The sequence below is a fragment of the Gymnoscopelus braueri genome (assembly GCF_963280865.1).
Source record: "Gymnoscopelus braueri genome assembly, chromosome: 20".
Lineage (NCBI taxonomy): Eukaryota > Metazoa > Chordata > Actinopteri > Myctophiformes > Myctophidae > Gymnoscopelus > Gymnoscopelus braueri.
This window is the reverse complement of record NC_137622.1, coordinates 26,894,895-26,919,006: the sequence shown is the minus strand read 5'-3', so window position 1 is coordinate 26,919,006 and position 24,112 is coordinate 26,894,895. Positions and strand designations below refer to the sequence as shown.

Below are 24,112 nucleotides of genomic sequence, written 5' to 3'. Positions count from 1 at the left end.
GTGAGGGGGCCGTGATTTTTCCATTACTTTTTTCATTTATTTTTAATATATTTTTTAAATGTTTATTTTATTTGAAAGTGGAGTATCCCTTTAATATATGTTTAGTAATAATTAAAATCTACAAAGTAACAAGTAACTAAAGTTTTCAAATAATTGTAGTGGAGTAAAAGTACAATATGTGTCTCTGACTGTGTAGCAAATTGGAAATACTCCAGTAAAGTAAAAAAATAAAAAGTACTCAAAGTAGGCTACAGTACTTGAGTACATGTACTCGATTACTTTTCCTGCACTGACTAGGCCTGTGTGTCAGCGTCACAAACACAGCTCAATAAAACATATATATATATATATATATTCACTTCACACATGCTACATTGTTGCTTTTTACCAAGTAACATACATTATACATTATAAGTTGTTAAAGTTCACTTTTTAACACTAAGTTTTTAACAACAAACACTCGGCTGCTCCCCTGCCGCCCTCTGCCCTTTGATGTTGCCGCGCGCGGGCGGCAACGTCATAGGAAGAGCGGGCATGAAATAGCCGATCTACAAGCTCACAATGTGTGGCATTGTGAGCTTGTAGATCTGCTATTTTCAAATGGCCGCAATGTATAGGGTTGAAAAAGTGGTTAATGTATGTTTTGTAATAATAATCTAAATCTACAAAGTAACTAGTAAGTAAGTTTTCAAATAATTGTAGTGGAGTAAAAGTACAATATTTGTCTCTGAGGTGTAGTGGAGTAGAAGTAAAAGTACTGCAAATTGGAAACCCTCTAGTAAAGTAAAAAATTTTTTTTTTAAATAACTCAAAAATGTACTCAAAGTTACTTTTCAGAACTGACTAAGCCTCAATAAAACACATATATTCACTTCACATCAAACAATGCTTTTTGTCACGTAACATAAAAGTGAAAATTACATGCAATGTCATCAATTCCTTTCATTTATAAGCACTTATTAGCCAAACTAACAACACCTGTAGAATGCTCACCTGCATGTTTGGAGATAATTCTCTTGTTTTGGGGGTTTTAGCAGTTTGCTTAACCTCCCTAATAAACACTGACTTTACTCATAACCGTGTGCACTAATATTACAGTATGAGTTGTTTAGTTCACTATGATAGTCTTTTTTACAAACTTTAACAAACATTTCGTGTGTTCGCTCAGCTGCTCTGTGTGTGAGAAGGCCGCTCGCGCTGCTGGTCGACGCTTGTGCGCAGAGAGAGTTCCGTCACGCTTTGATCTCGCCGCAAAGCGCGGGCCGCAAATTTCACGCCCACTTTGGAGACAGCGCCTCCAGTCGAGGTCCGTTAGAACGATGTACTGCAGCTGTCAATGCATTCCCTATGAGAGAATATGAGAGTTAGCCTACTTTTATTAGGATTTTAAATTATCCTAGAGACGATATAGACTGGAGACGATATAGATTAAAAAAAAAAAAAAAAAAACGTGTATGTTTTATTATACCTTACTTGTAAATGTTTTGCAATTGGAGCATACAATATATAAGTAAGGTAACCACACTTGCAGACCCACTGGTGTAGCAGTGTTTCCAGTGAGACAATAGCATGCTGCGTGACACACACACACACACACACACACACACACACACACACACACACACACACACACACACACACACACGTGTTATAGTTTAGAGATTTAATATATAGAAATATTAAACTGGTTTTAGTTTTTATTTCGTTTTTCAGTTGTAGTGTTTGATTTCAGTTGGGTTTACAAGTGTTAGTCTTAGTTTTAGGGTTAGGGTTAGGGTTAGGGTTACTAGTTGTAGAACATTTTAGAGCCTTATAGTATTTTACTAGCCAGTGGATCAGTGTTTACGACTGAAGCTCCTGCCATCCACCCAGTAAAGAACCCTCTTTCATAGGCACATACTGTAGTAACTTTACGAAAAACATCAACTGGGTCTGCACAGCATTTTCTACATGCCAGTGTGATATGATAGTACATTAGAGTAATTACATAACTGTATTATGCAGTCCACCTGTATGGAACAGATGACATTCCTTATGTTTCTCCACTCAGTTGTTCAGGTTTTTCATTTAATGTGTCACCCGTACACACTTTGTACTGTACTGTACAGGATTACAGTCTTACAGATATATATTCTCTATAGCAGTGGTTCTCAAAGTGGATTTCAGGGACTCTCTGGGTGCCTTTAGGGGGGTCTAAATTGACCCTTACAAGTATGTAACTCAGACAGTGTACAAATGGGACCAAATGGACCCTCATTTGGTCCCATTTGTACCCTGTCTGAGTTAAGGGGAGACCTTGAAATGTAAAAGTTTGAGAACCACTGCTCTATAGCTATGCTCTGGTGTACCACTTGACTTGTTGGCATACCATTTGCACAAGATTCACTTCCAGCAGTGCAGCCAGCCCACAACTGTAGCCCATCTTGAACCTTGACTTTTATTGTGGAACACATGGACCGGATGTGTCATGTTTCTGTTCCTGCTGTCTTGACACACTTGGTGGTCAGAGAGAGAGAGAGGGCTGCAGAGAGGAGGGAGAGATGCTCTCCACAGCAGCTTGTTCATCACTATTCCTCCCATAAAGAACACACATTACAACGACGCAACCTCGTTAGCCAAACGTGCGTCTGGTTTCGTTTCACCGCAAAACCCCTGCAAAACCGAAACACAGGAAGAAAGACAAGCAGCGAGCAAGCAACAGGAGAAACAGTATTAGCTATAATAAGCCGTGGCCTAGTATTCACGCATCTAATAGCCAGCAAGCTAACTCCAGCAAATCCCACTGTCTGAGCCCCCTTTCCCTTTGCCTTGGCTAGCATTACGTTAGCCAGCTAGCTACCTAGCTATACCCCACATAGCTAACTTGGTAGTTAGCTGGTTAACACACTGGACGTTATTATGGACGAGCTAGTCGTGGAGGTGAGAGGGACTAGTGGGGCTTTTTACAAGGTAAGATACGAGTTGTCGGTGCGTGTTGTTTGTCTCAATGCAGACACATTGTCAGATATAACACCTACCTATCCAGCAGGGTTGCCATGTCTGCTTTTTATAAGTGACTTTGGGTAAAGTTGCTTGTAAATATTGGTTGGTTCAGGTTGCGTTGGTTGGTTTCTTGTTTCTAAAGTGTAGTTGCTTATTTGGCTCGTTTCGTAACGTTGTTTAAACCAGTGTTTCTCAAACATTTTCATGTCAAGGACCCCAAATTAATGTGTTTGTCCTGCAGACCCCCTATTTGAAAAACTGTGCCAGGGACTCCCGTATCAGATTTGTGTTGTTAAAATGTCTCAAAACATTCCAAATTTACTAGATGTATTTATGTTTTAAATAGCAGATCTACAAGTTCACAACGCGTTGCATCGCGACTCATTGTAAGCTTGTAGATCGGCTATTTTCAAATAGCCGTAGCCTAGTGTCTTCTTTTGGGCATGTTTTCATAGACCTGGTTACTTATTTCTCTCGCAGGATCTGGCAACACTGCTATATCCAGTCGTTTAGCTGGGGAATCATTGGGCCTCAAGTGTGCAGGAATCTTGTAAATAACGCTTGATCTGTTATAGCTGCATTGATGATATTCACGTTTATCCTCACTTATGGTCGACTGACCAATGTTACTATATAAATGACACGGATGTATCTGCATTTGTCATGATCATGTTAGTTAGCAGCACCTTGATAGTAGCCATAGCTGTCATGCGTGCAGAATATAGGTTAGCCAGCCTATATTGACAGTATTTTTACTGTTTGTGAAATTAGTGGGATGTAACGCACGGTGACAAGATAAGTTATTTATGTTGATAATTCACCTATACGAACAAGTGCATCGATTTTATTTTACTACCAAGGTGGCTGTCAAAAGTGTCAATCTTATGAGCTGCCATCAAATTGCCACCTGTTCTGTTATGCACACGCACTACTACACAAATGAGAGAGTTCAGATTTGCAGGGTCAGCTAGGGTGAGTGGGTGACTTGTCTTTGGATCAGTGCTGCACACATTCATATACCTGGAGTACTTTTGGGTTGTCCACAGGTACTTCATCAGTCTTCCAGATAAGGATTCCACACATACTTTCTCTGACATTCTGCCTTTGTATTTTGGACAGATAACTTCAAGCCCACTTCCTTACCCTTAAAGTATACCCGGTCTTATACATACGTTATTGATTAGTTCTTGATAGGGTACATGACATGTATGTATGTGCTGTTACAGTCCTGAAGACTCTGTTAAAAGGAGATCTGCCTGTGATATATGCTGCACTGACTCCACTATATCCTTATCCTACCTTCTGAGTTGTGGCCTGGGGAATCTGTCTGTAGCTTTCGTTTGCAGAACGTTCTGTGCTAATGATGTGAAAGACAATCGGTTTAGTACAAAGTCTGAATCTCTTGATAACATCAAAATGCTGTAAAATAGGCTCTGCTAGATGAAATTGTAAGCAAACTATGTTGAAGGTTCATACTTGTTGCATCCGTAGTATTATCAATAGGAGGATAATGGCACCTAATTCACCTTTGTCTTGCTACATTGTCATATGTTAATATTTGTAAGCTTCTACCAGTGGCAACCATCCGGCTGCCGAACAAGTGCTGAGCCCCGCCTGTTGCCAGGCTTTCCTGATGAAACAGTCCACCACACGCGATTATATTTCGGTGTATGACTGCTTTGCACTGCTGCTACACTGTCACTTGTGTATACACTGACTTATGTTTGTTATTTGCTGCTAACTGGAGATGTCTCACCTGCACAAGGGTCGCAGGCATTACTATATCTGCTGCTATTTAAATCAAAATGGCATTTTATTGCTCTTTTTCTATTTTATGGCTATAAATAAAAACATACTTTTTTTTTATCCATGCACCTTATTTGACATTGCTCGTATTATATTAGGATATTTGACATATCTGGTCCATTTTCCTTATTCGTTTCTTTCTGTATTCTTTCTTTATTATTTACCCCTTCTTGAAACTGTAAGTGAGGGGAGCATGTACTTGTATGACAAAGAATCTCACCCACTTTTTTTACACATGTAGTGCTGTGAGTTGAATCTGAATCTAAAAATCTAATGTGTTAATCAAATTGCTTATGTTTTTATGTAGGCTTATGTGAAGGATGTGCACGACGGAACAGTAACTGTTGCATTTGAAAACAAGTGAGCACACACACACACACACACACACACACACACACACACACTTGTGACACTATATATTGTAATAATGGTGTTTTCATGTTCTTTCACCTGTTGGCTATGACATGAGTGGTTTCTATGCATTATTGTGTGTGTGTGTGTGTGTGGGGGGGTGGTGTGTGTGTGGGCACCTCCACATGTGTGCATAGTCTGGCTCTGCATACATATCTTATGTTTGTGTTTCTGTCTGAATGCATGACATGTGCATGCATCAATCTCTGTTTTGTGTGCTCATGCATTCATCTGTGTATGTATTTCTTTTTTTACAGTTGGCAGCCAGAACGTCAAATATCTTTCCAGGATGTGCGTTTCCCTCCTCCAACAGGCGTCTGCAAAGAGATTAATGAGAGCGATGAGGTGGAGGTAGGACTTATCCAACACTTTAAGTAATTACTTCAGCAAAAAGTACATGGCATTAGACAGCAGAACCATTCTGATACAGAATCGGTATGTGGAAAAATAAATCCTATCCATTTCCTTAGCTCTTGTACCCTACACTACAGTAGGTACTTGGTTTGGTTTTCTGTGATATTCTAGGAGATAAGATTGCCACTTAAGTAGTTTACCAATTCATTTGTGAAATCAGAACCTGTTTATTGGCCAAGAATGGTCATATACAAGGAATTTGACTTGAGGTATATACAGGGTCAGACTGAGACCAGGTGTGCGCATTGTGAACACGGTATTTGGCGTGTAGAGGTATTATGTATTAGTATTACACCTGCTTTATTTTTATACTTATATATTGATTTATAAACATGTTATTATATTTTATATTTTCCTCTGCTGTATATATATTTATTTCCTTATGTTTTCTTCTATGTAAGAACTATGCACCAAGTCAAATTCCTTGTATGTGAGCATAGCTCGCCAATAAATGGATTCTGATTCTATATGCTGTGATGGTGAGATGAGGCATGTTTCATATAATATTGCATACAGCATCAGTTGGAAAAATAGGAATAATGTTGCATGGGTTATACCACCGGTTGTAGTACAGGTATTGCATGCGTTAGGTCTAGATGTTATGCATAGTAATTTGCATGCCACGAGTGCAAAATATCGAGATGTGTGCAGCTCTGTTTACCAGCACTTACTGGTGGTTAATACTTTTAACTAAATCTACTTAATCTACTTTATGAATTGGATTGGCTTTGGCCAATTGAAATGTAACAGAATTGAAATGTGTTTATTCTTAGTCAATGCATCCCTGTTTGATGTTAAGTACACAGTAAAATCCCCAGTTAGAGTGTACAAATCTAACCAAACATTTTACGATGTACTTATACTCTATGAGGCCTCTTGGCTTTGTGTGTGAAATTAATGTACAGTATCTTTGCCTCTGTGGTCTAGGTGTATTCCAGGGCCAATGACAAGGAACCTTGTGGATGGTGGTTGGCAAAGGTTCGCATGGTCAAAGGAGAGGTGAGGTCTGCCTTCCATGCTGTATCCTGTTGTTGCACGTGCGCAATGCTTCCTTTGGAAACAGAGGAACAAAAGTGCATGCCATCAAAATGATGTAATTGTAGCCTGTCTGACTGACTGGTTGTGTTCAGGGGACATTTGTGAGATTATGAACGCCCATAAAATTGAAAGAGGTTGATTCTGTTGCATATCTTTCCTTCATTTTGGATGGGAAGGATTGAGTTCTGTCACTACGGCATCCAAAAATAAATTAACCACTAAATAGAGTTAATACTATCCTAGTTTTAAAATAAATGTGTGTGTTCTTCTTGAGATCCGTGAAAAAAGATTTCCAGAAAGTGAAGTGTTACTATAGAATATTATGAAATGTCTGAAGGTGTTTGTAAGTGATATTTTTGTGTTAGAATAAGTGTTAAATAGCTCTATATTCCAATAGCAATAATTGTCTAGACTAGACTAGAGTGTTTATTTAGTAACAGTGGCCTCTCCGTCTCTACAGCTCTTTAGTAAACGGAAACTGGAAACAGAAAATACATTTTCAGTTCAGGATACCAATTGTCAGAACTCATAGGCTACAGGATAAACTAAAAAGCTGATAATTGGTATTTTTTAAGTTCTCTCTCCTGATTGGATAAAATTGGTATCCTGACCTGAAAATGTTTTTATGCTTACTAAAGTGCTGGAGAGATATGGAGAGCCCCGTTACTGAACAAACACTATGGAAATGATTATTTTAGGAATATAAAGCTTTTACTTTTTTAACAAGAAAATACCACTTACACCACCTTTTAACTGTACTGTATGGTTAACACATCCACCGCCAAGGGCTAATCTCATAATGTACTCACCAGTGCCAAGGTGTTTTTGTTGTTTTTTTGATGTCGCCATAGATCTTGTTAAAATCCTTAAGATTGAGCTCTACACGGTCTGTTTACATCCGCGAGATCTCCCTGTATCTCCCAGTGAAGATCGCGTGTCAAACGGGGTATCCATGTTGTAGTTAGAGCGGATTACGTTAAACAGTGAAATGCGAGGAGAAAAAACTACAGGAAGAGAATTGAGTTTCAGTTTCGTCTGTAGAATGGGAGCGGGCGTGATCGTCAAAACCGGATCCCAAATAATTCCGTTTCCGGTCATCAAACCGGAAACGGAAGTGGATCAAAAAAATTCCGAAAGTGCACCCGGACCGCGCATGCGCGAAAAGACCGCAGCCCGTAGGGCTACGGTCTCGGCGCTTAACAGTTGGATTTAACGGACCGTAGGACTACGTTCTTGGTGGTGGATGTGTTAAAAGTTTATGTGCGCCTAGGAGGATTGTAATGCACAATGCTCCATGGTAATTGTAGACAAGTGACATATTATAGAATGCTGCGTCTGCGTGCCAAATTAGAAGATTAGAAGATCTAACCACATGTGATGCTTGGCTTATGTTAATTCAGACCCACTTGAAATCAGAGAAGTTATGCCAGGTGAAATGTACTGTAGCTATAGTGACAATACTATAAGCCTAAAGGTCTCTAGTCTACACACGAAGCCACTGTCAGGCAATCGGGCCGTCAATTAGAGCCTGTGTCGGAAAAGTGGTAGTAAAGGGCTTTGTGACATCGGCGGTAGCCACGATCACCCGATTCTGTGTGTTTTAATCGGGCGTGGAACTCATTGGGAAAGGAGAGCATTTGGACAGACACTTAACGGATACAATTAGTTTATGGAATGCACTCATTTCTGGCAAAAGAACATCACAATTGATAAGATGGCAGTAATTGTAATTATTATATAGCTCCTGTAGCGAGTTTAATGCAAGAGAAGTTGTTAACCAAAACGCTGCACTTCACACAGATGCAATTTTATGGTGAACACACTCACTTCTGGCAAAAGAATGTCACGTTTAATATCAATCTTGTAGACAAACTCACACACTTTGAAAACCATGCTCACTGCAGCGGCTGCGGGGACAGTTAGGGGTTACAGTCTCTCATACCTTCGGATATTTTGTCTCTCCACCCCACAACTAACCCTCTCTCTCATTCTCTCCCTAGTTTTATGTCATAGAGTATGCCGCATGCGATGCTACTTTGAATGAAATTGTGACACTGGAGCGGTTACGGCCAGTCAACCCAAACAAACCAGCCTCCAAAACCACCTTCCTCAAGATCAGACTGGATGTGCCTGAGGACCTACGGCAGATGTTAGTTGGACGGACACACACACACGCGCGCATGCACGCAGGAGTTGAAGTTTGATCGGTTGGACAGTTCTTGAGATACACAAAGGGCAGATACACATGCACACGTAGAGATTTTGCGCATTTATAGATAGATTAACCTGCGAAAATAGCAGATATACAAGCTAAAAACGCATTGTGACGTGTTATGAGCTTGTAACTCGCTCTGTAATTTTCGGCAAATATTTGGTGTAGAGGGAAAAAAGGAGGGGGCCTAGTAGACCCCTGGGGGACTCCGCTTAAAGTACAGAGACTAGTGTAAGTCATTTGTGCTTCAGTTGGGCAGTAAACTGAGGTGGCATTTAAAGGTTTTCTGATTGTCCTCATGCTTTTAATCCACTGCGTTTGTTCAGGAGAAGTCTATGATTCCATAAGTAGTGTACTTTTGCAGTGCTGGTTAGATACTTTTAATGAGCAGATATGATTGCTCGCAAGGACCAGGGCAATTCTCATGTTTTTTAATATACTATGAGAAGTAAGCTGCAAAATATGTCCAGCGAAGCTTCAGTGTAAAACAAAATAGCATTTTGCTCAGCCCTAGCACACACAAAGATGCTCAAATATGTCCATATGTACATACAGAATACAAACATACAGCAGGACTGGGGCAGTCTCATGCCCCCTGCCTTAACACCATCTGCCCCTTGGTACACAGATACACAAGGTTTTTCCAACAAATCCCTTCAGGCCGTGATGAAATAAACTGTTCGGTCTATCGGGCACAGCAGATCACAGCTGAAGAATCTCACCAGCTTAGTTTAGGCCTAAGCAGGCAAAGTAATTTTTGAATTGACTGCACTGGAAGCAGCAGATTGGGCAGATCTGCTGCAGCCAAATGTTACCATCATTTTAAAGTAGTATTTGCGGAATCATGGGTAAGTGGGAAGTAAGACGCAAGCAAGAAATATCACATCCAAGATAGAGAATTAACACCATGTATAAAAATTGAAGAATACATACTTATTAACCCAAAATGCAAAACTAGAAGAGTTACGATGTGCAGACGTGTTTAAAAAGACAGTAGTGATTTTGTGTGCTCAACCTGCATTACTCCATATCTCAGAGTCACAGATAGACTTCCTGGCTCCCTGGGAAGTTAACCATGGAGCATACAGGACTGTTATAAATACTGCATTCACCAAACTATTTAAAACATTTCTGCTTCTGCGCGCTTGTGCTTTCAGGTGCTCCAAGGAGTCAACACACAAAGATTTTAAGAAGGCTGTGGGAGGATTCAGCATCACCTACGATTCAGAGAAAAAGCAGCTGGTCGTCCTGGTAGGTTATATTTCGCCTTTCACCACAAAAATAACCATTTGTTAGTTGTTACTTATTCGTTTTTAGAATGGCAAGTGTTGGAGTGCAACTGGTCCAAATCGTCTAAGGGCCCGCCAACAGGCAGGAGGCAGCAAGGCACACAAAAGGCTCTAGCAGCGTCATTCCGGGGGTTATGAGGGGGAGAGATGAGTCGTGCCCGCTGCCCACGATGAGAAAATAGACACCAGCCGCTTCGGCTTGGTTGCCAGTCGACCAAAATAAACAATCACTTACCTCCTATTTCTTTATTTTTTTTTTCCCATTCACCATATTCACACGGCAACAATTTTGATATTAAGTTAATGAAATGCCTCCCCGTTGGTGTGGCATTTCTTCCCAACCCGCAAATAAAAACGTGAGAGCAAAATGGCCGCTCTGTGAATATAGTCAATTGGCTTGACTGTGGGATGACTGGCACTTTTATGCATCGACTGGCACTGCCCAGAGGTAAGAAGATAAGGAGTAAATGTGAGATTATCTCTGCAAAATATTGGATACACCATATCCCATTATATCCAACAGTGGGTCTACTGGGTGTACTGGAAACTGTGGGAGGTAAGATAGAGTGCTTAAGCACTTTCTCTCAATGAAACGGGCAATAGTTCATCACTGTCGGGAGGAAACCTTGTATGTTCAAAACCGTAACATTTCAGTACATGTGAAAAAATTCAGTGGTTCCCAAACATTTTAGCTCGAGACCCAAAAGAGAAATTTGTCTCCCAAACTACTGAAAATAGCAGATCTACAAGCTCACAACATGTTGCGATGCGACGTGTTATTTGGGAAAATGTGTTCTAATATGGATCTAATGTAGTTATCATTTAGTCAGAAGCTCTTGTTAATACTTTACATACACTAAATATTTTTCCTTGTCTCTGCTGACCCCTACTGGTTGGTTTGTTAGGGAGGGTGTAGGTGAGGATGTCACCTGTAGTAATAGTTTTATTTTGGTCGTCAAAAGTAATTAAAAAAAAAGGTTTATTGTGCTTACCCTTTTAACATTTGAATAACTTTCAAAAAGGTAAGGAAGGTACTACATGTGACTCTGCCAGTTGCCAGCTACAGGACTTAACGCAGCTCCCCACTGCACCCTGACCAAATGAACACGGCCAATTGTGTTGGTTGGGATGCCCAGCCAAGCCAAACAAACAGTTTATAATGTCAAGCACGTGGTCAAATATCATTGGTCAATATGATATTCTTTGCATATCATGTACGTATATGATAGAAATTGATTTATTGATTGATTTCAGTCGGTGAATGAGGTTACAACGAAGAGAGCCAATATGATGATTGACATGCACTTCAGAAGTCTTCGCACCAAAATGTCTTTGATGCAGAGGAATGAAGAGGCTAGCAGGCAACTAGAGGTACACGAACGCACGCACACGGGCACACACACGGCAAACTCTCTTATGCAGTTAATTGCCAGAAACCAGGATACTGTGAGTGCTCTGGTTAGGGCATCAATCATTGGTTAGGCTGAAACCTCAGTATTTCCCTCTAACCTCTCTAAAAAAGAGGGTGACATTTTTGACCACCGTTAAAATGCACATTATTGTCTACAGCTACTGAATATACAGCTATACGAAAATGAGTGATACTCCCATTTTATGTAAATAATGGATTAGATTAAAGTCATACTGTGTAACATTCATTTTAGTTGTCTTTTTGGTGACACCTCTCGTAGCGCCATTGCCATGATTACAGCGTTTGTCTATACGCAAGTACCGCTCAAATAGGATTGCTGCAGGGTCCTAGCGCCCGATGATATTTTGGAACGCAACAAGTAGTTGTATTTATTCACTTTAAACTACATACATAAATAGATTTCTGGTACATTTCTGGTGCCAAGTCATTTTGGCACGAGTGCCGGGGGTTTAATTGTTTAATAGTGTTATCAAACTTAAAACAGAAGTTGTGTATGTGTTTGGTTATTGTGAAAAGTATACCAGTGAAAGATATCAGAAAATGTTTTAGTTTAATTGAAAAAGTTACACAGTATGAATTTAAACTATAGTTAATATAAGGAGGAGGATATCTCCCCCTTCCACAATTAGAACAAGAGCTGTCTGCTTGAATCCATTAAGATGTAATATTTGATCCCCCGTAGGGCTGCCCTGAAAGTCAAGTGCTATGATCCTAGCAGGGTTTTTTTTTTGCCCGTTGAGAGATTTTAATTAACTTTTTCTCCACTTTCCCAAAACCACCCCCAAACGTATTTTCAAGAACAAATGCCAATGATTCCTTTTTCTTTTCATTTCAATGAATAGTTTAGCATTATCCCCAATAGTGTCAACTTCTTTTAAATGAAACTAAACCCGTCTTATTTTGAAATCTACCTACCTTTTAGAGGCAATCCAATATCTATTGAAGCTCTCTTAATGATGCTGGAATGCAAGATTTTGGCTAAACTCCATCTTCACGATATAAACCTTGACCTACACAATCTACACACTCGGAAGTGCCTTCTCTTGCCACCTCTGTTGCAGTAGTGGGGAGTTACCGTAGTGTAATGGTACTACTACTGAAATATGATGACACACACTCTAAATCTGCCCACAGTAGTAGAGTGGTAGTGTGTCGCAGATGGTGGGTATAAACAGTCTGCAGCCAGGTAACAATTAGATGGGGATGTCCGTCAGGATGCAAGCATATCACACTTGCCTTTTGTCTAGTATTTATTCTTACAGCCTCTGCTCTGTCTATTTTGTCGTCTTTGTGATTTATTTTTGTTCTTTCAATCTCTCCGTCTTCCTCTGTCTTTCTTGCATCTCTCATACTCCTATTTCCGTAGAGTTCGAGACAGCTGGCGTCAAGGTTTCATGAGCAGTTTGTAGTGAGGGATGATCTAATGGGTCTGGCCATTGGGACCCATGGAGCAAACATTCAGCAGGCCCGTAAGGTCCCAGGAGTCACCACTATAGACCTGGATGAAGAGACCTGTACCTTCCACATTTATGGAGAGGTAAGCTAGATGGATCCATGGATGTGTGTGTGTGTGTGTGTGTGTGTATATATATATATATATATATATATATATATATATATATATATATATATATATATATATATATATATATATATATATATATATATATATATATATATATATATATATATATATATATATATATATATATATATATATATATATATATCTATATCAGAATGATTCTGGATGGCTGGGTTGCTACTGTATATGGATATGATATGAACTATGAGGTTCATATCAGTGTCGCCAAAACACTGTGTCGCCAAAAAAGACTACTAAAATATATGGTACACAGTATAACTTAAAGTTGGGCCAGCAATTGTCATTTAGTGACGATCTTAGCCGCTCCTCCAAAAGAGATAACAGAAGCTCTCCCATAATTAAGCCTACACCAAGATCAAAGTTCTGTTTTGGTTTCACCTCGTCACCTACAGTTTATAGCCTGGTGGGTGTTTTTTTTTTTTGCCATGACGTGATGTAGAACTGTAAAAATTATCAACCAGTCAGATGGCATGATTCAACCCACCCGTTTTATAATGATCATCTAATCAATTGTATAATGTTTGTTTATGTTAAAGGTCACTTTTAATGATTTTAACCACTGATAATGTAGACAAGCTAAGATTTTAAATTCGGGACGGTCCACGTTCATTTTGGTACAGCTTAGATAGTGTTTACGAATAAATGCACCATCCATAAGGACAGGAGATTGATGTGCAATGTATTTCTGCCTCAGGACCAGGAGGCTGTGCGCAAAGCCAGGAGTTTCTTAGAGTTCTCTGAAGATGTCATCAAAGTTCCTAGGAACTTAGTAGGTAAGAATCTTGAAATTACTTTAGGTGCAATAGGTAATTTGAAGGTTGCCGGTTTAGATCCCCGGCTCCTCTTGGCATAGTAATTAACTGCTCCCAATGACGAGGTCGATGCTTTGTATGGTTGCTTCAGCCATCGTTATGTGAATGTAATGCACATTGTAAAGCGCTTTAGATAAGGCACTATGTAAATGCACCATCTAACATTTATATACCATGATCACTTAACATAAAGTTTTATAAAATTGTAATAGGATAGTAACCACAAAATATACTTTTACTGAAATGGTATTACTAGCACAGTGTTAATAATACTTATAAGGCTATTGTAACACTGTTTTCCCCCTTTTCTGCCCACCAGGGAAAGTGATTGGTAAGAACGGGAAGCTGATCCAGGAAGTCGTTGATAAGTCTGGCGTGGTACGGGTTCGTATCGAGCCAGAGAGCGACAAAAAGCCTGTAGCTCCTGATGACGAGGTCAGTAGGAATGAACTCATCCGTCACAAATATATCTCAGCAATTTGTTGGCAAGTGTCAGCTAGCAGCGTCTCAGCACAGTATCCCAATGGCAGTTGCCATTTATTATGTTGTCATTTGTTATGTTGTCATTTATTATGTTTATTATTTGCGTAAAGTAACTGAATGAAGAGTTTGACATTAAACTTATTGTAACCGTGATGGAGTGCTTTAATTAGCGTTGCACATCACTAGACTCCATATCTACTCCATGAGAGGGCAATCTGTTTCGTTCACTCAAGTGCTATTTAAACAACTCGGGTGCCACTCACTCGTTATTTCTTCTCTCTCTTTCTCTTTCGCTCTCTCTTTCTCTCTCTCAGGGATTGGTTCCATTTGTGTTTGTGGGGACCAAGGAGAGCATTTCCAATGCTAAAGTACTGCTGGACTACCACCTCAACTACCTCAAGGTTAGTGTGGACAGTACAGAGTACACCCTTATATTCCTAAGCCAAATTTGCAATAAATCGTGTGACATCTTGACTTGTCGTATCATCTATTCTTACTGTATGTGACTATATGTTGCCATGCTGTCATGTCACTTGCACAGGAGGTGGACCAACTTCGCCTGGAGCGTCTGCAGATAGATGAACAGCTGAGGCAGATAGGAGGGGGTGGAGGCGGAGGGGGCGGTGGGGGAGGAGGAGCAGGACCCAGAAACCTTAAGGACAAAACCTACATATTTGATAACGGCATGGGCCAGAGTATGGGGAGGGGAGGAGGAGGTGTGGGTGGAGGGAAGCCTTACGTTGGAGGTGGAGGAAGAGGAGGCAGGGGCAGAAGAGGAGGGGGAGCAGCGTTTGCCTCAGGTACTGTGTGTGTGTGTGTGTGTGTGTGTGTCAGGAAAAAACACAATATGCAAAGTTATTAATATACATTATTTTCTTTCATTGTTCAATTTATTGCAACATAAAGTTTTTTGATGTTTGATCATTTCATTAAAATAAAAAGTTAATACAAATATATCTATCATAACTCCTTTATCTATTGCCCACCTCCCAACGGGTCATGCCCCTGCAGTCATAGTCTCAGCATGAACGAGATTCATGCCGTATATAAAGTATCTTGAATTGGTTTTGTATATGAAATATGCTAAATGAACTTGCCCTGTTTAACCTTCCCCAGGCACCAACTCGGAGGCCTCCAACGCTTCAGAAACGGAGTCCGACCACCGAGACGAGCTCAGCGACTGGTCACTGGCTCCCACTGGCGAGCTGATGACAGGAGACGGTAGCTTGCCCAGACGCACAGACAGCAGGAAGCGAGGAGGAGGAGGAGGAGGAGGAGGAGGAGGAGGGCTGCGGGGTCGAGGGGGGAAAGGAAGAGGAGGGGGTGCCTATAAAGGTGTGTTGACATGTAATCAGTTCTTTATTTCTTTTTAAGTTGTGGTTGTCACCTGCTTTTGCATTGGTACTGTACATGTATTTAATTCGATCATTTCCTCTTCGTTTTTGTTACCGTAAAGTCAGCTGGAGTGTTAGGGAATTTACTCTGAATAAAGTAATCTATTACTGATTACATGTTACTCTCCGAGATTGCTTTATTTATTACCCCCTGACAAAAGGAACCACATAACTCATACTTTTCTTTTAAGTTACTTTACTAAAAGTCATAGAAATCCTTAGCAAACTGGAGGATAGGGCTACACATGACATTTAAATTTCTGTTCTTTATTAAATAAATAGAAAGAATTAAGATTATTATTATTATACTCTTAAGAGTAGTTTTTTGTCCTCAAATCGTGTCAGAACTTCTCTTCTGTCTCATCTTCTGCGTTCTGAGCGTTACTCAACTGATAGATCTCATGTGTTTTCCTCATTTAGGAGAGGAGATGCCGTGGAACGAGACGAGACCCCGTCACATCAGAGACCCCAAGACCAGGACACAGGAAGACTCCCTACAGGTGACACATCACACCAGCATGCATGCATACACACACACACACACACACACACACACACACACACACACACACACACACACACACACACTCTTAACCCTGCTTCTCGATTAATCGAGTAACCTACATGAGCAAGATCTATTCGGTTATTGGTTCTAAATGTCGGTTTCTATATATTTTCAGTGAAGTGTCCAGGCCTAGTCTAAGGAGGTCCGTGGTAGGTCAATGCATATGTCTGTCACACAATTTTCTTTTTGTTTTAGGGACCGTTCCTTAACCAAGACCGTTTCAATAGTTTAGTTTAGACATTAGATATGTATCTAATCGTCTGGCTACTGTGAGACTACAAAAGCCCCTTCTTGGCCTGTGATCAAATCCCAACAGTGTAAATCTCCTCTGGCTCCCCAATGAGGCTGCCTCTCTGTTTTGCTGTGTTCCCATTAAAGAAAAAACGATACACAGGAGAATGGACCACCCATTCTCCTTTTTTTTATTTTTATCTTCTTTATCCATATGTTGGCTCTTGAACCTATTCCAACATGCTGTCAGAACCCTGTCCTCAACTCTCTCTCTCTCTCTCTCTGTGCCCCTCTCATCTCAGATTCGTGTGGACAGTAACAATGAGCGAAGCGTACAACATGCATCGGCCAGTCGGATTGGGGGAGGGGGACCCGGCTCATCCTCATCCGCCTCCCAGGGGAGCGTGGTCGCAGGGGCCGACGGACCCGCCCGCCACCAGCACCGACCCATCAGAGAACGAGGGATGAAGAAAGACAAACCGGACGGAAGCCTCGCTCCTCCACTGGTGAATGGAGTGTCGTAAATACACAAAAATGACACACACAGTTAAATGCTCAGACACACACACACATTCAGAAATCCATACAGACAGCTTGTCGTTATCCATTGTAGTGTCTGGTTCTCTCTTTCTCTCTGCCTCTCTAATGCACAGGCATACACTCAAATCTCCACTGCTTCAGAATGACTCTACATTAATGACATTTTTCTAGGGCCAAATATTGGTCTAGTGGTCCACTCTGATGTTGTCTGATATCAACTGATCTGGTATCTACTGGTCCACTCTGGAGTGAACATGGAAAAAGAAGCAGTACATTGTTTTGTGTTTTTCTCCGTTTTATTTTTTTTGAAAGAGCAGAATGGAAATGAGAGAGTCATTTGACTGAAGCAGAGTTTTTAGTGGCACTCCTAAAAGATATGTTTACGATGTTAACTCACCATTTCAAACGGCTGTGGAGCAAGTCATTGCTATCGCCGGGGGGGGGGGGGGGGGGGGGAGGAGTAATATCTGCCCAATACATGAGGTGGTAACCGCATGACGAGCAGTGAAACTGAGAGAAAGGACTTCAAAATGTGTCTCCTGTCTCATGTATTGCTGACACAAAGGTTAGGGTATATTGTTTAACAACATTCAATTGTATAACTTTTGTTGATATGAAATCTAAACCCCGGCCATGAACTTTTGATGTTTAAAACATGCAAACATTGCCTGGTATAGCCTTTCCCCCTGTTCACCCTAGTGCACAGCTGGCAAATCTGCTCCTTCAGATTAGGATTGGGGACGATAGAGGGACACACATGGTACATGCGTTTTTGTCACAACTGGAGAACATGGAATGGGACGATGATGTTGGTAGCGGGATACTTCGATTGGCTGAAGAATAATTTTAACCAGCACTAAATCCAGCATTACTTCACTTTCAAAATATAGACTATTCCCTTTTTGTTCTTCTTTTAAGTCCTATGAATTTTTCATGTATAGGAGCCTTCTGTCATGTAGTTTTCCTTATCTGTAGCTGTGTGTATTCAATTTTATTCTTGAGGGATGAAAAGAGGCAATGTATGAATCACATCTGAGTGTGTTCACAATGGTTTTTGTTTTTAGTTTTTTTTTCTGTTGAGTTCCTTTTAAAGACAGTCCTGTCATTCTCTCTCTCTCTCTCTCTCTCTCTCTCTCTCTCTCTCTCTCTCCGCTTTCTCAGACATGCATATTTTCTGATATTTGCACAACCTAACAATTGGCCTGAATTACGAGATTACCGTTGTTGACAACGGTAATCTTTGTAAGGCACTTAAGCTTTTTATTTTATTTTTTATTGTCAATCTAGTCTTTTGTTCTGGTAGTCAGGCTGCCCATCTCACGTGGGGACCAACAGGGGAACTGAGCTTGTCTTCTAAAGCAGTGTTTCTCAACCGGTTGTTCAGGACCCAGAAGCTGGGTCATAAAATTTTCTCACAGAGGACTTTCGTGACACAATCCTCCCTATTCTGGGCATGTCATAATAGACGACTATTTCCTAAAAATAGGCGAACATTCTGAGAAAATATTGTTGCAGCGTGCCGTGAGCTTGTAGAACTTCTGTTTCTGTTACGAAAACAAAGTATATAGGGTTTAAGTGGTTAAAGAAGTTAGGGTTGAACCAGCTCTGAATCCAGGGGTTTGAGGTCACACAATCTTATTGGCTAAGCACCCTTCCACATACACAATAAACCAAATGCTAAACTTCAAATCTAACCTAATGCCTAAACACAACCATTTTAACCTTATACCTAAACTTAACGATCTATAACATAATGCCTTTTAACTGCAATGCCATTTTAACTTGACATCTGGATTTAGGTTGGTTTGACTATGGCTGTCGTTTAATTCATTGTGGGCATCATAATGCCAGTTCAGGTGCCACTACCTTCCTACACTTAAATATCCACCTTAAAATTCATGACCCATTTAGAAAAAACTGTTGAGAACCACTGGCATAGAGCTAGAGCCATGTTTTGTTCATTGGATTCCTTTAAGCTTAATTTATACTAATCGTGCTACGCATCGTGTGCTGAAAAGAACAGCTTTTCAAGCTAGTGCGTCACATCGCAATATGATGTTAGTTTAAAAATCATATTTTTCGGCAAGCAACACCGTTGTGTGATGGAATATTAATATGATTTTAACCTATGTGAAATAGCCTTGATCTGTGCCATCAACAAAATCATAATAAATAAATAAATACAGCCAGTAAAATGTAAGAGCTTAAAAGTTAAGATTCAGAAGATAATCTTCAAACTCATCAACTCTGAAAATGTCAGTTCTCTTAAACCATCCTCCAAATGATCGGGGTTAATGGGATGGGTTAGTGTAGAAAGTTAGTGTTTGCCGCTAGATGACTTCTAAAATACAAATTATCCAGGACGGATGAAATGTTTGTCAATAAAAAAAAGAAAGAAAGAAATCTACACACACACACATACAGTATCAGGGCAGGGTTTCTCAGAGTGTTCGTAGCTCTTGAGTGTATTCTTTCCGAACTGAAACTTGAGTACTTTCTCTCTCTGTGCATTAAATGCATCTCGCCTAACACATTCCATTTCTTGAACAAAAGCATTTTTGAATAGTAATGCAAGCCAGCAAGATATTTTAATTTTCAAACATTTGTCTTGAGGCTCTGCAAGAAACGTATGAGATGATATCAATGACTTGTTAATCTCTAAGTGCTACATGTGTCATACCTGTAACTTGGGACAGCATAGTAAGTTTTTGTGGACATAAACAACCCTCTTGCACAGCTAGAAACTTGAAGAGCTCTGATTAAACTGAGTACTCATTAAGCTACGAATGCTCAGGGAAACCTAGCCATATTTTGTGTGACCTGTGCCTTTAATCATGTAGCTGGTATCACAGACCTAGACGTCTAAATCAGGGAGGACGAGACTTTTATGGAGTGGGTGCATAAAGATGACATCACACAGTCCACATGGCTTAAATGCAACACAACCTGAATTCAGTGAAATTCCTTTAAAACTGTGGTTCTCAACTCTGCTCCTGGAAACCCAGACTAATGGTAATATCTTCTTCTACCAGAAAAGGACTTTGGCCAATTGCATTCACTTGGTGTCCTACAGTATGTCTAAACTGAATAGACAGCTAGAATGAGAACCAGTTGTACTTTGGGCCCTCCAGGGCTGAGTAGAGAACCACAGATGTGGACAGTTTGTTCTGTGGGAGGTGGACGTCATGTCTCCCCTCCAGGAAGACACCATCTTTAAGCACCTTGTGATTTAAACCACTGGGGTTCTTTTCTCACTGTACTGTCAACTATTACAGGCCTATATAGATGTCTTACCTGGTTCAGTTAGCATGTGTAGTAGTCTGAGTGACTTTTACAGGAGTGTATTTATCTGGAGTGCTACAGTATGTAAGCCTGAAGCTGCGGACTGGCCCAGATAATTTTTCACATTAAAATGAATAGTTGTTTTAAGTGAAATTGACAGCACACACCGGAAGCCATTTTGTGGCTCCAACCATCTCGCCATCCTCCAAACTCTTGAATTTACATTGTTTATGTGCTATAAGACAGGGGAAACAATTATTTAAAGGTCAAAGTAACCCATGGCTCAATCTCTAGCCATCTATGCCTCCAGGGGAAGAGCTCAGAGTACTAAATGAATAATGAAGAACATTTATGAGTAGATGAAAGTATTTTCAGTGAATGATCAAGGTTCATCTCTGTTAAAGAGCAGCATGTCCGTCTGACCTCTGGGATGTGTGCATAATCTCGTGGTCTAATACAACCCAGTCAGGTTTGGACACAGAGGGGAGAAGAGGAGTAAGGAGGAGAATTATTTTCCTTTCCTTTTCTTTTTTGCATATTTTGTACATTTTCTGTCTACCTGGAGTAGTAGAGTAGTCAGCAACAAGTAATGTTTTCTTTCTTTCTTCTCAGTTGATGAAACAACAACCATGAAATAATTCAAGGGGAAACATGGGGGCAGGTGCGCTATATTAACTTAAGCTGGGGGCGATGTAGCTAACCGAGTAGGCAGTGATAAATGAAAGTATAGTGTAATAATAGTTAATTAAAAAAAAGAGATTTACCCACATCAATCCCTCAGAATATCATGTTTACTGTATTTTTGCATTGCCTTGAGCAGAGGTTACAAGAAGAGACTGCTCTGTCGAAAACACAAGACATCATGAAAAGGGCTTTTGGGAATTAATTTTACATTTCAATTTCAAATGTACCGGTAACAGTGTCAATTAATGTGGGAAGTGGTCATCCCTTTCACTTGATGTAAAAACGTCCCACAGCAGATTGTTTGTGGTCGCTATTTTGCTGTCATTCCTTTTGTGTGAAAACAGTCCATATACCATCAATAGAACATCAACAGCATAGGGTTACATTGGATTGTAAATGATGAAAAGTATGGGAAAATGGGAGGGAGGGGGGGCGGTTGCTTACTGTATATAATGATGTCATTATTTGTTTAAGGAGAAAAAAAACATTTGTACTATTGTTTCAAATTGAACTTAAAACGTGCACTTATCCTGATATTTTCTCTTTGTGTTTAATATTGGTTAAATGCTAGCGCTCTTGGTAGTAAACTTAATGATGCGTGAAAGATAGTATCCTTCTTGTTAGGATTGATTTTAAGCTGTATTTAATTTCGCCCTGGGGCCCAAAATGTATTAATTATTTTGTCAAATGGATACCCACCATAACAAAACTCTTAACCACCGTTCGGTGAAAGTAACCATTTTGTTCAAAAGTACTCTGAGTGGATAATGAGTGTTTTGTTTCTATTTACTTTTTGTTTGCTAGGCGTTGCATTTGAGTTGTGTATATTTCTCAAACTTGGAAGCATCCAAATTATGTGAGAAGGGAACATGGACTTTAAAACCCTCTTTGTACCCGTTTTTTTTCTTTAATTTTTTTAGGTGACATGCCTATTCTTGTACATGATCTAAGTTCACAGGAATTATTGTCTAAACCTTGTGTACCTGACTTTTGATTGGCTGTGAGATGTTGATCTAGGAGCGTTTCATTTTGCAGTTGCACTTGTTAGCAAATTACATTTGTGTGCAAGTCCTACTGGAGAATGGTGACAACTAAATTCTTAAAAATTCTGTCTAACATATGTCTACCTGACAGCAAAAGCCACTTATTCAGTAAGTGTTGGGAACAAGTTTTTATTTTATTTTATATATATATATATATATATATATATATATATATATATATATATATATATATATATATATACATACTGTTTTTAAAGGGATCCTCCTAAGGTCATACACAGTAAAATCCTCAGTGTACATTTTTCGATTTGTACAGTCTCAAGCTGACCACTTAAACCCTATACTTAGTTGGCCGTAGTCCCACCGGAGCGTATATACTAGGCCCCCTCTTTCCGCCGCTCTACACCAAATATCTTCGCTGACAATAATGAACTTGTAGATCTGCTAGGTTTGCCCCAGAATAGGGACGCAAGGGTTCATGTGGTTAAATGAACACTGAGGTTTTTACTGTGTGGAGCATGCTCTGTCCACCATGACGGTGCTTCTTGAGGCCAGTCCTGAGGAGGACTCTCTGGGGCCAGATTTCTGTTGTGCCAGCTAGTTGATTACAGTCACCTGCAGTCCCCGATTAGAGGCCTAAAATGAGGACTGGACTCCAAAACATTGCACTGAAGGACCTGAATGGCATGATGGTGATACAAAAAAAAAAAGTATATATACATTATATATACATACAGTAGTGTTGAAACCTGTGACATATTTTCAGCCATTACTGCCGATCAAGATGGGGGAGAAAAAGAACGCAAGTGCAGAATAAAATGTATATCACAGTATTGTTTAATCCTAGTTATCACCTCTGATGTTTAAAACATACAAACAGTACTTACTGTTTTACTTGGCAGGCTAAAATATTTCCAAGTTAGAGAAAACGGGCAGCAAGTGAAACATTTTGTTTCATGCAGCTCTTTACTTGTTAGTGTGTTTTACTCTGCTGCCAAACATCAGGTTCAAAATATTTGTAAGAATACAAAAAAAAAGATTTATAGCTGACTCAACTGCTGAAATTGAATGTCAAGTCTGAGTGACCAGCTGTCATTTATGGTTGGATGGGTTTGTTTCTTGCTTGGATTTCTTTAGGGGTAAAAGTGAATTAATTAATTGCGCAACTGTGCAAACTGTGTCACATTATATGGCTGTTGAAATATATTGGAGGTCAGAGTTGTAGATTATCTTATATCACTGGAAACATTTTTATGAGCAAGGTGGAAAAAGTGTACAGGGGACTGCTGTATTCTGATAGACTCTGCAAGTGGAAGGATTGGTACAGTGCATCAATGCATTTTACCTTTTGACAAGGAAGGAGATTAGATTAACAGTTAATCCGTGACTTCCCTCAGCTGACTGAACATAATACTGTCCCCACCTCCTTTTCCCCCCATTGATATCATGTGGAAAAATGTAACAATACAAAAATATACTGTACCTAGTCAATATGTTCTATTGTCATTTGGGGCACCCCACCCACCAGTACTGTGAGCCACTGTGGGTTGCCGCCTGTAGCTTAAGAACCAGTGTTTAGGAAACCAGGTGTTATTGCTGAGACGATGGCCACAGAAAGGACACCACATGATGATCATGATTCGGGTCCATGGCATTTGGTTGTAATGTTCTCTATTTTTTCCAGTGTGTTCAGATGTGAACATGCAAGGCCTTGGTCTCAATGCATCTTTTTCTCTGGCACAATTATTGAAAATTCACAGTCCTTTGCTTTTACTCTATGTCAAACATTTTAAAGCAACCACAAACCAGGACATTAACAAGAAGGTCTGCTATAACTAAAAGCGTGGATTAGTAAATCATCTATGCTTCAGTTCAATCTGAACTGCTGAAACTGAAGTGCCCACTGACATTGTGTTCTAACCCCCAC

The 24,112-nt window shown here is 40.0% G+C and overlaps 1 protein-coding gene across 2 annotated transcripts; it reads left to right on the top strand.

Moving 5' to 3' along the window:
* Window positions 1-2,525: 2,525 nt before the first annotated feature.
* On the top strand, window positions 2,526-22,354 carry fmr1 (fragile X messenger ribonucleoprotein 1). 2 transcript variants are annotated; one of them, XM_080415966.1, is made up of 15 exons: window positions 2,526-2,919; window positions 5,096-5,148; window positions 5,457-5,550; window positions 6,541-6,612; window positions 8,652-8,800; window positions 10,021-10,114; window positions 11,407-11,523; window positions 12,951-13,121; window positions 13,885-13,963; window positions 14,322-14,437; window positions 14,800-14,886; window positions 15,027-15,285; window positions 15,602-15,820; window positions 16,300-16,379; window positions 16,978-22,354. In XM_080415966.1, the coding sequence occupies exons 1-15, from the start codon at window positions 2,899-2,901 to the stop codon at window positions 17,197-17,199; spliced, it is 1,833 nt and encodes a 610-aa protein (XP_080272092.1). In that variant the 5' UTR covers window positions 2,526-2,898; the 3' UTR covers window positions 17,200-22,354. The 2 variants fall into 2 exon arrangements, with proteins under 2 accessions (XP_080272092.1, XP_080272091.1); XM_080415965.1 differs by having other exon boundaries at window positions 2,526-2,949.
* Window positions 22,355-24,112: the final 1,758 nt, after the last annotated feature.

Excerpts from the sequence above, each read along its gene's own strand:
- fmr1 (XM_080415965.1), top strand. The coding sequence starts at position 2,899 with ATGGACGAGCTAGTCGTGGAGGTGAGAGGGACTAGTGGGGCTTTTTAC. Across the intron at positions 14,438-14,799 it reads CTGTAGCTCCTGATGACGAG|GGATTGGTTCCATTTGTGTT; the intron begins GTCAGTAGGAAT and ends TCTCTCTCTCAG. Across the intron at positions 15,286-15,601 it reads GGGAGCAGCGTTTGCCTCAG|GCACCAACTCGGAGGCCTCC; the intron begins GTACTGTGTGTG and ends AACCTTCCCCAG.